The following is a 12,362-nucleotide window of genomic DNA, read 5'->3' as shown; positions in this document are numbered from 1 at the left end:
AAGCCTCTGTAGTAGCCATGATTTGCCAGTACCGCCCTCGCCTGTGCAGCATATGTTAGAATCATTTGTGGTACATGCATCGAATACATGTTGCTGATAGACATTGAGAGACATCTTGTATCATGTTGTATTTCAATGCAACATAGTTGCACGTAACACATATAGCAATATACGTCGCTAGCTTGAAATAACCATTTCATGTGTGAACCTTGCACCTTAACGTCTGTGATTTATCGTGATGTACTTTTTCGCATACACAGTAGAAGACTACTCGACAACGGTAACGTTGAAATCGTAACAGCAACTAATAATGATATATACAGTGAGACTGAGAGGAAATGGATTAGATATCACATCGAGCATGACTACACAGACTATTGTGAGTGCGTTGAACGAATAAATACAGAGAAAAGCAGTGTTGAGATATCATGTGAATTCTGGATGGGACTTACAGACATTGTTCAAAAGCAGACACAGGAAGCAGATTGTAACTATAACATCTATGATACAAGATTCGAGGCGTTAGATATACCGAGATATCAATTCGAAACTTCGAGAAGAATTCCATGTCAGTATGATGAAGACAAAACAGTTGATATTCTAGATACTGATAAGTGTAGCTCTATCATAGTTGACATCAAGTATGAATATATACATCTAGATATTTGTAGTTTTTTGAAAGAGTATAAGATAAGACCGTCATCGCTGCAGAGCAACATAGTAACACATGTACGTACGGTGTATAATAGTACATCAGACATTGCAGATGAGATTTCCACTACATATTCCAAGAAAAGATATGTAGGATTTGCTGATTAATTTTAAAATAATACGATAATCAAAATAACAGACTCGACCGCTCCATGATATCTGATAGTGATCCAAATCCTAGCGCTTTTAGCAACGCAGTTGCTATAGTATCACATAAACCATCAACATGGAGCCACAACAATTTAACAGACGTGTTTATAACGGAGCTGACATTGCAGGTGTATACAAAATCACCGGTATTAAATTCGCAAAGTTTAAGCCCGGAGATAAGTTTAGAACGTATAAGGTTGATACAATCAGTGACTATGAGTCTGGATGTCATCAACACGTACAATGCTTTGGCCATATGTGTGAAACACCAGACAATATCATACTGCCTCCACAATCTATGTCGATGCGAACAATGGAGATAGCTACAGAATACCACGCCGCATCTAAGTTTGCGTTTGCGGGAAATAAGGCAGATTACATAGACAAACTCAAAGATCTTCAAGATCTAGAACTTTAGATTTTGTAAGGTGTACTCTAGTCGCTGGGAAACCAGTTTTAGGTCGAAAAATTCATTCTCATTCTTATAATAGTAAAAATTTTAATGATATCTTGCTTTTTCGTAACACAAAAAAATTTTTACATACAAGAGAATTTACTTTAGATCCTTGATTTGTCACAGGATTGGTAGAAGCAGAAGGATGTTTTATATTAGGGTTTTTCAAAAGTAATAATTATAAAATGGGTTATCAAATACAAGCTATTTTTAAAACTACTATTCATAAAAAAGATTATAATTTGTTATGTCAAATTAAAGATCATTTAGGGGTAGGAAAAATTACAAAACATGGAGAGACTACTTTACAATATACAGTTAAGTCTTTAAAAGACTTAGAGATAATAATATCTCATTTTGATAAATATCCTTTATTAAGTCAAAAATGAGCAGATTATAAACTTTTTAAAGATGCAATTACTTTAATTAAAAATAAAGAACATTTAAGAAGAGAAGGTTTTAAAAAAGTACTTTCTATAAGAGCCTCTATGAATTTAGGTTTATCCGATGAACTCAAATTATCTTTTCCTAATGTTGAACTTATATCTAGATCTTTACCTTCTAACCATCCAACTATAAATCCTCACTGAATAGCAGGATTAGCTAGTGGAGATGGATGTTTTCATATTTCTATTCGTAATTCTCTTACAACTAAAACAGGAAAATCTGTAGTATTAAAATTTCATATTGTTCAAGATAGTAGAGATATTGAATTAATAAAGATCTTAATATCTACTCTTCAATGTGGTAAAATTGAACTTCTTTTAAAACAATCAGCTGTATATTTTGTCGTAGTTAAATTTCAAGATATATTTGAAAAAATAATACCATTATTTGATCAATATCCCATTAAAGGAGTAAAAGCCTTAGATTATAATGATTTTAAAAAAGTAGCCAATATAATATACAATAAAGAACATTTAACTGAATCAGGTTTATCTCAAATACAATCCATAAAATTAAATATGAATTCATTTAGAAAATTTAAATAAATACCTTTATTTTAAATTATAAGAATTGCCGGTTAGCCGGTATGAATTGAAGTAAACCAAAATTAAAGAAAACATAATTAATTATGTAAACGTATGAGGATCATTATTCTTATTATTATCAATATTAAGTACATCTTCAATAATGGGTAGTACAGATTTCGATACTCTATTCAAATTAAACTTTGAATATAAAACACAAGTATTCTTATTCATAGGAATATTTATAGCATTTGCTGTAAAAACACCTACAATCTTCTTGAATAATTGATTATTAAAAGCTCACGTTGAATCTCCATTAGGAGGTAGTATAATATTAGCGGCTATTGTATTAAAATTAAGTTTATATGGTATATTTAGAATGATCTTACCTATATTACCTAAAGCAGCATTAGATTATACATTTATAATCTATACAATAGCTGTAATTACAATAATTTATGCTAGTTTTAGTACAATAAGAACAACAGACGTTAAGGAATTAATAGCTTATAGTTCTGTTTGTCACGCAGCTGTATACTTAATAGGTGCATTTAGTAATACAATACAAGGTATAGAAGGAAGTATAATATTAGGATTAGCCCACGGATTTGTATCTAGTGGATTATTCATATGTGCAGGTGGAATATTATATGACAGAACTGGTACTAGAAGTATATTCTTTTATAGAGGTGCTGCTCAATTGATGCCAATCTTCTCAACATTATTCTTCATATTAGCCTTAGGTAACTGTGGAGCTCCCTTAACAGTAAATTTTGTAGGAGAATTCATGTCATTATATGGAATCTTAGAAAAATTACCAGTATTAGGAGTATTTGCATGTTCATCTATAGTATTCTCTGCAGCTTACACAATATACATGTTTAATAGAACAGCCTTCGGTGGATCATTTACAAGATTCTTAGAAGAAAGTGTATATGATATAAATAAAAGAGAATTTTTAATGCTATTTATACTAGTAGTATTTACAGTAATATTTGGTATTTATCCTTCATTAATATTAAACGTATTAGATTATTCTATGAATAGTCTAATATATAGCGTATAATAACGAAATTTATTCTACCTTTTATTTAATTTACGATTAAAATAATTTACGTATTATAAAATAAAAAGAAAACAAAATATGCCTCAATTAACACCTTTTTATTATATGAATGAAATAGTATTTTCTTTTACTATAATAGTCTTAGTATTATACGTATTATCTAAATACATATTACCAAGAATAGTTCGTTTATTCTTATCACGTATGTTTATAAATAAAATATAATTTATAGATAAGCTAATTTAAATAATAGCTTTGTATAAATATTATAACTTCAAGTTATAAATAATTAGTTCTTTCAAGATATATATTCTAGTAGTGACTCTACTACTAATGTTTTTTAACACCACACAAAATTTATTCACAGAAATAAGAAGTCCCTTAGATCAATTTGAAGTAAGAGACATATTAAATTTAGAAGTTTTAGGGGGTAATTTGCACTTATCATTAACAAACATAGGATTCTACTTAACTTTAGGAGGATTAATAACATTAATATTAAGCTTAGTTGCAACTAACCAAAACAAACTAGTAAGTAACAACTGATCTATAGCTCAAGAATCTTTATACGTTACAATACACAATATTGTTACAGGACAAATAAATGCTAAAGGAGGACAAATATACTTTCCATTTATTTATACATTATTTATATTTATATTAGTAAATAATCTAATAGGTATGATACCATATAGTTTCGCATCTACAGGACACTTTGCATTAACATTTGCATTAAGTTTCACTATAGTGTTAGGAGCTACAATATTAGGATTCTTTAAACATGGTCTAAAATTCTTCTCTTTATTAGTACCTGCAGGATGTCCTTTAGGTTTATTACCATTATTAGTAATAATAGAATTTATCAGTTATCTTGCAAGATGTGTATCTCTTGGTTTAAGACTAGGGGCGAATATCGTAGCTGGTCATATGTTGTTAAGCATTTTAAGTGGGTTTGTATATAATATAATGAATTCAGGTATAATATTCTTTATAATAGGATTAATACCTTTGTTATTTATAATAGCTTTCTCAGGTTTAGAGATGATGATCGCCTTCATTCAAGCGCAAGTATTTGTAGTGTTAACTAGTTCTTACATTAAAGATGGATTAGATTTACACTAATATTTATTAACAAAAACAAAAAAGAATAAGTGAGAATAAATAGTAAATTAGGAAAATTATAGTTACAATAATAATTTATCCCTAAAGGAATAATGAAAATTATAAATTCTAAAAATAGAAATTAAAATAAGTAGTGAATAGTTATTTATTCATATATACTATATTAAGCGAACAATTGTAAATTTTAAATTAGACTGATATTCTTAGAACTTAGGTTATAAATTACAAACATTATATAGTTTATTATTCTCCTTATAACAAAATAACATTAGAACTTATAGTGATGTAAAGAAATTTATATCATAAAAATAGATGAGTTTGGTGATGGCTCTGATTGAATGCTGTCCAAGTGCTTGACACATGCTAATCGTACGTTTTAATCGGTAGCTTGCTACATAAATTAAAAAGTGGTGTACAGGTGAGTATAATGATATTCTTAGCCGACCTTAAAGTGAAGGTAAATCCTTCATAATACATAAAGGGATAAATAATTCTGCTTTAAGAGGACAATAAATATCTTCGGGATAGGTAGTAGTTAAGGTGATGGCTTAACTAGCCTAAAACTCTCGTAGTCGAATCTGAAAGGTTGATCGATCACATTGGGTCTGAAAAAACCCCAATGCAAGTTAGTACAGCAGTGAGGAATCTTGGTCAATGGCCTAACGGCTGAACTGGCAACTTGGAGAAGTGGCAAGTCTTATTTTGATTATATTATTATATATAATCTATAAGATTGTATTAAAATTGAATAAAGCTTTGTTTATATATTGATAATGACGGTATATATATCGTGTCTTGGCTAATTACGTGCCAGCAGCCGCGGTAATACGTAAGAGACTAGTGTTATTCATCTTAATTAGGTTTAAAGGGTACTTAGACGGTCAATATGGCTTCTATAATGTTAGTACTTGACTAGAGTTTGATATAAGAGGGCAGTACTTGAGGAGGAGAGATGAAATTCTATTATACCAAAGGGACTCGGTAAAGGCGAAGGCAGCCCTCTATGTAAAAACTGACGTTGAAGAACGAAGGCACAGAGCACAAACAGGATTAGATACCCAAGTAGTCTTTGCAGTAAATGATGAATGCCATAGGTTAGATTAAGCTTTAATATATTAGTTTATCAGTAGTAAACTAACTATTCAACAATATTTAGTCTATAAATGAAAGTGTAAGCATTCCACCTCAAGAGTAATGCGGCAACGCAGGAACTGAAATCACTAGACCGTTTCTGACACCAGTAGTGAAGTATGTTGTTTAATTCGATGATCCACGAAAAACCTTACCACAATTTGAATATTTTACAGGAGTTGCACGGCTGTTTTCAGTTAATGTTGTGAAACTGTGGTTTCCATGAAATTAACGCAATCCTTGGCTTTATGTTATGACGTCGATCTCGAGAAAGATCCACTCAATATGTCAATCTTCAAGAACATTAGCGGTAGCGATTATATAAGAGTGGGTTCAAACTCAATTAAGACCAACTGTTCGCTCACTCTAGCTACGAACGGTGTTGTTGATATTGATAAGCAGCCTGACTATCTTGAGGATGCTATAATGAGAAGAACTGCCAGCGTGCTGATGAACGTTAATGCTCTCTCCATTCCTTCGAGCATCATTCCTGAAGATTCTGTATCCAGAATGGATTTCAGCTGTGCTGCAATGTATATCAGACTCACATATGAGCATATGCCTATTTCTCCTAATGATCTTCTGTTATCTATGTGTCAGTCGAAGATAGACGATGCTGTTAAGTACATTAAGGAAACTGATTCAGATATAAGTGTGTTCGATGGAATTGAGGTTATCAACATTCTGGCAGCAATCCTGAAGAGAGCCCCTCAATCTATAGTCTTTAAAGCTAAGCTTATAACTCCCTTGGCTGTTATGGAATGCGAATCTTATACTATACTCCGTGGACTTACTGTTCGTAGATATTGAGCATTTTTAAAATATTGAGAGTAGTTTAGATAAGTTCATGTTTATATTATCTTGGCCTGAGAGTCTCATATTAATACTTATGATCTCTCTTTGAATATTATTCTGGCATGTGTTATGTATAGCATTCGATTACAACAAATGCAACGTAGTTGCTCAATACTACTGGTTAGATTATAGTGTTATATAACGTACATCCCATTTAATCTATACTTCACTTGACTTCAAGTGCAACGCTCCGCAGTTGCGAGTCTTACTATCATGTCTAACAGAGTACCTCTTCCTGGCTTAGCTAAAGAATCTTCAGAAAACATGTCTCTTCCTGGTGGCAAGAATCCTTTCAACAGTGTGGGGAAATGGAACCTTGACAATTTGAAGAACGTTGCTGTAGAGATTGATGAGGTTAAGGAGACTACTAGTGATTTCACCCGTAGAAAGAATCCTAAGAATCGCTATTGGAAAGCCTTCATCAAGTTCAAGTCTGGGCCTCACGAGTCTAAGGTCATTAAGATGTACGATTGTGACATTCCTTATGTCAAGTCCACGAATTATGGAACTGACTATATCTTGGCCAGGCTTCAGAAGGTTGTTGGCGAGAAGATCGTTGAAGAGGCACTTAAGCATAACATTGTCGTAAATCTTCAAGACAAGCGTGCCGCATCTGATGAGAACAACTGGTGGATGACTATTAACAACACTAGCGGACGTATCGGCGTCGTTGATTCTAGTGCCAATTTCGAGCCACAGGATCTTGGTGCCATTTTTGCTAAGACTGAAGATGGCGTTAAGCTCAACCTTGATCTTGTTTTCAGCGTCAGACTTACCAAGACTGATAACAGCGACAGAGCCAGCAAAGACGTGTTCAACCTAGTCGCTGACTGCAGCCGTGGCTCTATTAAGGCTATCAGACAGGAGATCGAAGCGCCGTCTGTGGAGGCCTCCATCCCCCAGCAGCCTGCGTCCAAAGCCGACATTGCGGGACAGGAACTCATTGACGCTATTAACGGACTTTTGGTCTAGCGTCTGTAGCCTTTGAACTTATTCGTCTCATATGTTGTAGTGTTTTTAAAACCCGCAGTAAACTGCAACGTGTACACAATGGAGAAGTACATCAGAGATATTTCGTATTCCAAAGCTCCTAGTTCTTCTATTATAATATCCAGTATTGATATTATAGAGAAGGATTATGGAAAGTCGATTGTGTTAATGCCTGATCACTTCAAATCATGTCCATCTATGCCAGAGTTGACAAATGCATTATCAAAGAGACTACGCACTCAACAGTTATGCTCTATTGCCGTAGGATGCATATGTTCACATGGATATACTCTAAATCATAATACTATAACCGCGTATCCCGGCAAGATGTTTGCCAGCATATGGGGTCATCTAGAGACTCTCAAGACAAGTTCCAGTGGAGAGCTGTCACAATGGCTTTCAACTTGCCTAGGTCAGCGCTCCCAAGAAGGATACATTTTTAAGTTTAATGAAGATAACCTAATTTATAACAAAACTGGTTCTGTTACAAGGTTAATACCAAGGCAACGCTTTAATGTAAAAGCTGAACCAATAGGATCTGTATTCGCCGAAATGTACTTTGGGGATATCACGACTCTGCGCGATGCCATGATAGCAGATACCAAGATGCTGTCTGCGATCAAGTTCGTTTTTAATGAATCAATCTTAACTAATGAGTCAATCTTAACTAATGAGTCAATCACTTACGGTCAACAGGAATGAACTTACCTGTGAAGCTACTCCATGAACTCGACTTCGAAATTGTATCGACTGCATCTTTAAAACTTGCACACACTTTTTTCATCATTGATGGCTTTCCCTGTAGCCTGAATGACCCATCACCATATATGTACATGCACGTATTTTTGTTCGCTTCATTAACATTTCTCATGTCATCAGGAGTTACCGTGATCTTGTAAGAATTTGTCTTAACATCGAAGACACAGGCACTGTAACTGGGGAAGTAGGGCTTCAAAATTGCTATGGATTCTCGAGATAGAGCCAGTATGACTTGACCTATAGCATCGTCAGTTCTCAGAAACAAAAAGTAAGATCCAGAGATGTTAGCAAATCCCCACTTGACAGTAAACGGAAGAGTATCAACAACGTATGGTGTCATTCGTCCAGAGAACTGTGGAAGCTTATTCTTAGTGGAGAGTGTACATGGAATGGCATCGGGGTAGGCGCGACTAACATTGCTTAGTGCTGCTTCAGCTGTAGGTCTCCATGCTGCAGGAATTGAACATGTCATTGAAGATATTTCTGGTTGTATGAAGCAACATCGGTATATAGTATTGGTGTTCTCTCTCCATATACCTATAGTGTAAAGTGCTCTTATTTCAGCATTAACGGTAATGCATGATCCGGTCAATGCAGACACAATAGGAGTTAGAATATCTATGGAGGTCTTAGGTAGAGGGACCCCATATGTCTGGTGATATGACACCTCATCATCTCTCTTCAAAACCGATTGCTTGTGAACTAACAGGCTAGATCTGAGCTGATTCTGAGACCGAGCATTTCTGGTCTTGGTTGTTCTGTATAAAGACGTTGACTGCGACATCATTCAAGGTGACGTAAAATCATGCAACATAGTTGCATGTCTTAAATACGCCACGATAAGTTTTAAACCAACTTGTGTTCCAAGTCAATCCTCATCAGAACCAATAAGTCTTGCTTTGGCACAATCCATGCCGGCATCCCTCGCATCTGTCCCCATCATGAGGGGCTGTGGATTTGCCTCCACGTGGTACACTCTCCACATTTATACCAGACCATATCTTAAGTCTTCGAGATACTCAGAGAGAGTATCTCGAAGACTTAAGATATGGTCTGGTATAAATGTGGAGAGTGTACCACGTGGAGGCAAATCCACAGCCCCTCATGATGGGGACAGATGCGAGGGATGCCGGCATGGATTGTGCCAAAGCAAGACTTATTGGTTCTGATGAGGATTGACTTGGAACACAAGTTGGTTTAAAACTTATCGTGGCGTATTTAAGACATGCAACTATGTTGCATGATTTTACGTCACCTTGAATGATGTCGCAGTCAACGTCTTTATACAGAACAACCAAGACCAGAAATGCTCGGTCTCAGAATCAGCTCAGATCTAGCCTGTTAGTTCACAAGCAATCGGTTTTGAAGAGAGATGATGAGGTGTCATATCACCAGACATATGGGGTCCCTCTACCTAAGACCTCCATAGATATTCTAACTCCTATTGTGTCTGCATTGACCGGATCATGCATTACCGTTAATGCTGAAATAAGAGCACTTTACACTATAGGTATATGGAGAGAGAACACCAATACTATATACCGATGTTGCTTCATACAACCAGAAATATCTTCAATGACATGTTCAATTCCTGCAGCATGGAGACCTACAGCTGAAGCAGCACTAAGCAATGTTAGTCGCGCCTACCCCGATGCCATTCCATGTACACTCTCCACTAAGAATAAGCTTCCACAGTTCTCTGGACGAATGACACCATACGTTGTTGATACTCTTCCGTTTACTGTCAAGTGGGGATTTGCTAACATCTCTGGATCTTACTTTTTGTTTCTGAGAACTGACGATGCTATAGGTCAAGTCATACTGGCTCTATCTCGAGAATCCATAGCAATTTTGAAGCCCTACTTCCCCAGTTACAGTGCCTGTGTCTTCGATGTTAAGACAAATTCTTACAAGATCACGGTAACTCCTGATGACATGAGAAATGTTAATGAAGCGAACAAAAATACGTGCATGTACATATATGGTGATGGGTCATTCAGGCTACAGGGAAAGCCATCAATGATGAAAAAAGTGTGTGCAAGTTTTAAAGATGCAGTCGATACAATTTCAGCTCTGCAACACAGATGCCAATACTATCGTCTCCAAATGTCTCTTCGCAGATGAAGTCTTTATCTCTCTCAGATGCTGATGGTAGATATTACTACAAGGGTGATGAAATCAAAACAAGCCAAGCAATTATAGGATGTTTTCTACTGCACCTGGATCTAATAGTATCTAGAAATCTTCCTGTATCAGGGGATACATCCGATACTACAGTGATGGAGCTCAAAGACTGGTCTAGTGCAGTCACAATTCTGAGAGAAGCTGAAAGCAACAACACTCCAAGTATAGGTGTGCTATCATTGCCAAAGAAGACTTCCGAAGAGGCTATTCAGACTCTTGACATTATTGCAAGTCCCATATCAGGTAGAACTGTAGTGTGCAAGAATGAACATATACAATCATTAATACTTAATTGTCCTACTATATCAAACTGCGTGGAGGAGATAAGACAAAGATCACTGCTGTGTCCTGGAGTTATTAGTAGTTCAAGGTTAAGGAATTTGTCTGCGTTGGATTTTCCATACATAACGAGAGAAGGAGTTTTAAATATTGTGAACACATCACCTAAGCCTAAAGGCAGTAGTATTCTTCATGAGAAGGTGAAACAAATGACTGCTCATCAGAAAAAGATATACGCACAATTAATTTTAGCGAACGGACAAAAGTCTATAGTAGCAGCTACTACAGCACTCGAATGCAAAACAGATTTCAAGAAGTGGAAAGACAGTGTCAGGTAGTACTACACTGTTAGCCAACTATGTTCTTTAAAACCCACTGCATAATAGGATGTGGCATGTCAATTATACCCCCCTCCATTCCTAGAGCGTTAGCAATAGACCTCTGCTCAGGGTTGGAGCGCGTCTCTCTGATAATAGTTACAACTTCTTTGGATGTAGGGGTCATAGCACGTCTAGTTCTAATAGACTCCTGTAGGAATTCGATAATAGCAGGCTCGATATTGTACTCCTCATTCGCAGGATCAACAAAGTCAGCTATGTATGACAGATCTTGTATCTCGTTCTCATCGATATTTGTGTTGAAATCACTACTGGGACCAGCCGCTTCAGGTTCCTCTGGGATAGTATCGTCATCATCATCCGCAAACCCAATGTTAGTAGTTCGTCGAGTAGCGCTACTTTGCCCTGCTATAGATCCAGCATATCGAGGATTGTTAGGTGTTCGAGGAACGTTAGATGTACGAGGAGTACTAACACTAGAGTTGGATTCTGCAGTGCTGCCCTGAGTGGATTGTTCCTGAGGAGTGTCATCATCCGCAAACCCGATAGACTGTCTCTTACTTGGTGTTTGAACTGATGCCTTGGAAGAGCTACCTCTACTGTACTGATTTCTATTATAATCAGTTCGCCTGTTAAAGTATGCAGGCTTTGATGTAGATGGAGGTTCATTCAACTGAGCAAACAATGTCTTAACTTTCAGTGCAGATAAAGCTAGAACGAATTCCTTCATCTCCTGAGCTGCACGTTCGAAGAGTTCCTCGTTACGTTCGACAGTCTTTCCGGTGTTTGCTTTGAAATACGATGATATAGCTTTGAAGCTTTCGCCAGTACTCGCACTTCTGTTAATCAACTTACGATAGTCTGGATCCTCAGTTGCCATCTTGAAATAGTCTTCCTCAGTAAGAAGATTGTTACAGTCGGATGTACTCTTTATCAATCCAGCAAGCAATCTAGTGAGCGACTTTGCACCTATAGTAAAGCTGGGCGACATTGTGTCGCCAAATTTATGCTTAAATCCAGCTGGATTTTTACACTCATGAATAGTAACCCTGCTCTTGGTCTCAATGATGCTTGAACGTATTCTACTGGCACTATGCCGAGCAGGATTTCCCAGTGCGTAAATATGTATCTTTTTATTCGATAACCTTAGGGATATAGATACGATATCCCTTATGAACTCCTCCATTGCAACTCGTTCTCTCTCGGACATATTGTCCATGAAACTGTATGAAGTACATACATTCAACAATAGTATACCTTTGTGCAAATACTTCCAACTGTCTCTGAACCATTCCTTGCATGTCTCATAGCTCAGATCAGTTCCATTACTTATATCCAGTGCTAGAAAGTGA

General features: G+C 36.1%; 2 protein-coding genes across 2 annotated transcripts; one reads left to right on the top strand and one right to left on the bottom strand.

Annotated features, from left to right (window-relative positions):
• Positions 1-6,724: 6,724 nt before the first annotated feature.
• Positions 6,725-7,432, top strand: MAM_08428 (uncharacterized protein; the record flags this gene model as incomplete). The annotated part of the gene is made up of 1 exon (XM_040827226.1): positions 6,725-7,432. One exon carries the CDS (start codon positions 6,725-6,727, stop codon positions 7,430-7,432), a length of 708 nt encoding a protein of 235 aa, XP_040674781.1.
• A 3,588-nt stretch (positions 7,433-11,020) lies between these two features.
• On the bottom strand, positions 11,021-12,001 carry MAM_08427 (uncharacterized protein; the record flags this gene model as incomplete). Its single annotated transcript, XM_040827225.1, has 1 exon — positions 11,021-12,001. One exon carries the CDS (start codon positions 11,999-12,001, stop codon positions 11,021-11,023), a length of 981 nt encoding a protein of 326 aa, XP_040674780.1.
• Between the last annotated feature and the right edge of the window lie 361 nt (positions 12,002-12,362).

The sequence above is a fragment of the Metarhizium album genome (genome assembly GCF_000804445.1).
Source record: "Metarhizium album ARSEF 1941 chromosome Unknown scaffold_60, whole genome shotgun sequence".
Classification (NCBI taxonomy): Eukaryota; Fungi; Ascomycota; class Sordariomycetes; order Hypocreales; family Clavicipitaceae; genus Metarhizium; species Metarhizium album.
Note: the sequence above shows the minus strand (reverse complement) of the source record. Positions and strands in the feature narration are given on the sequence as shown.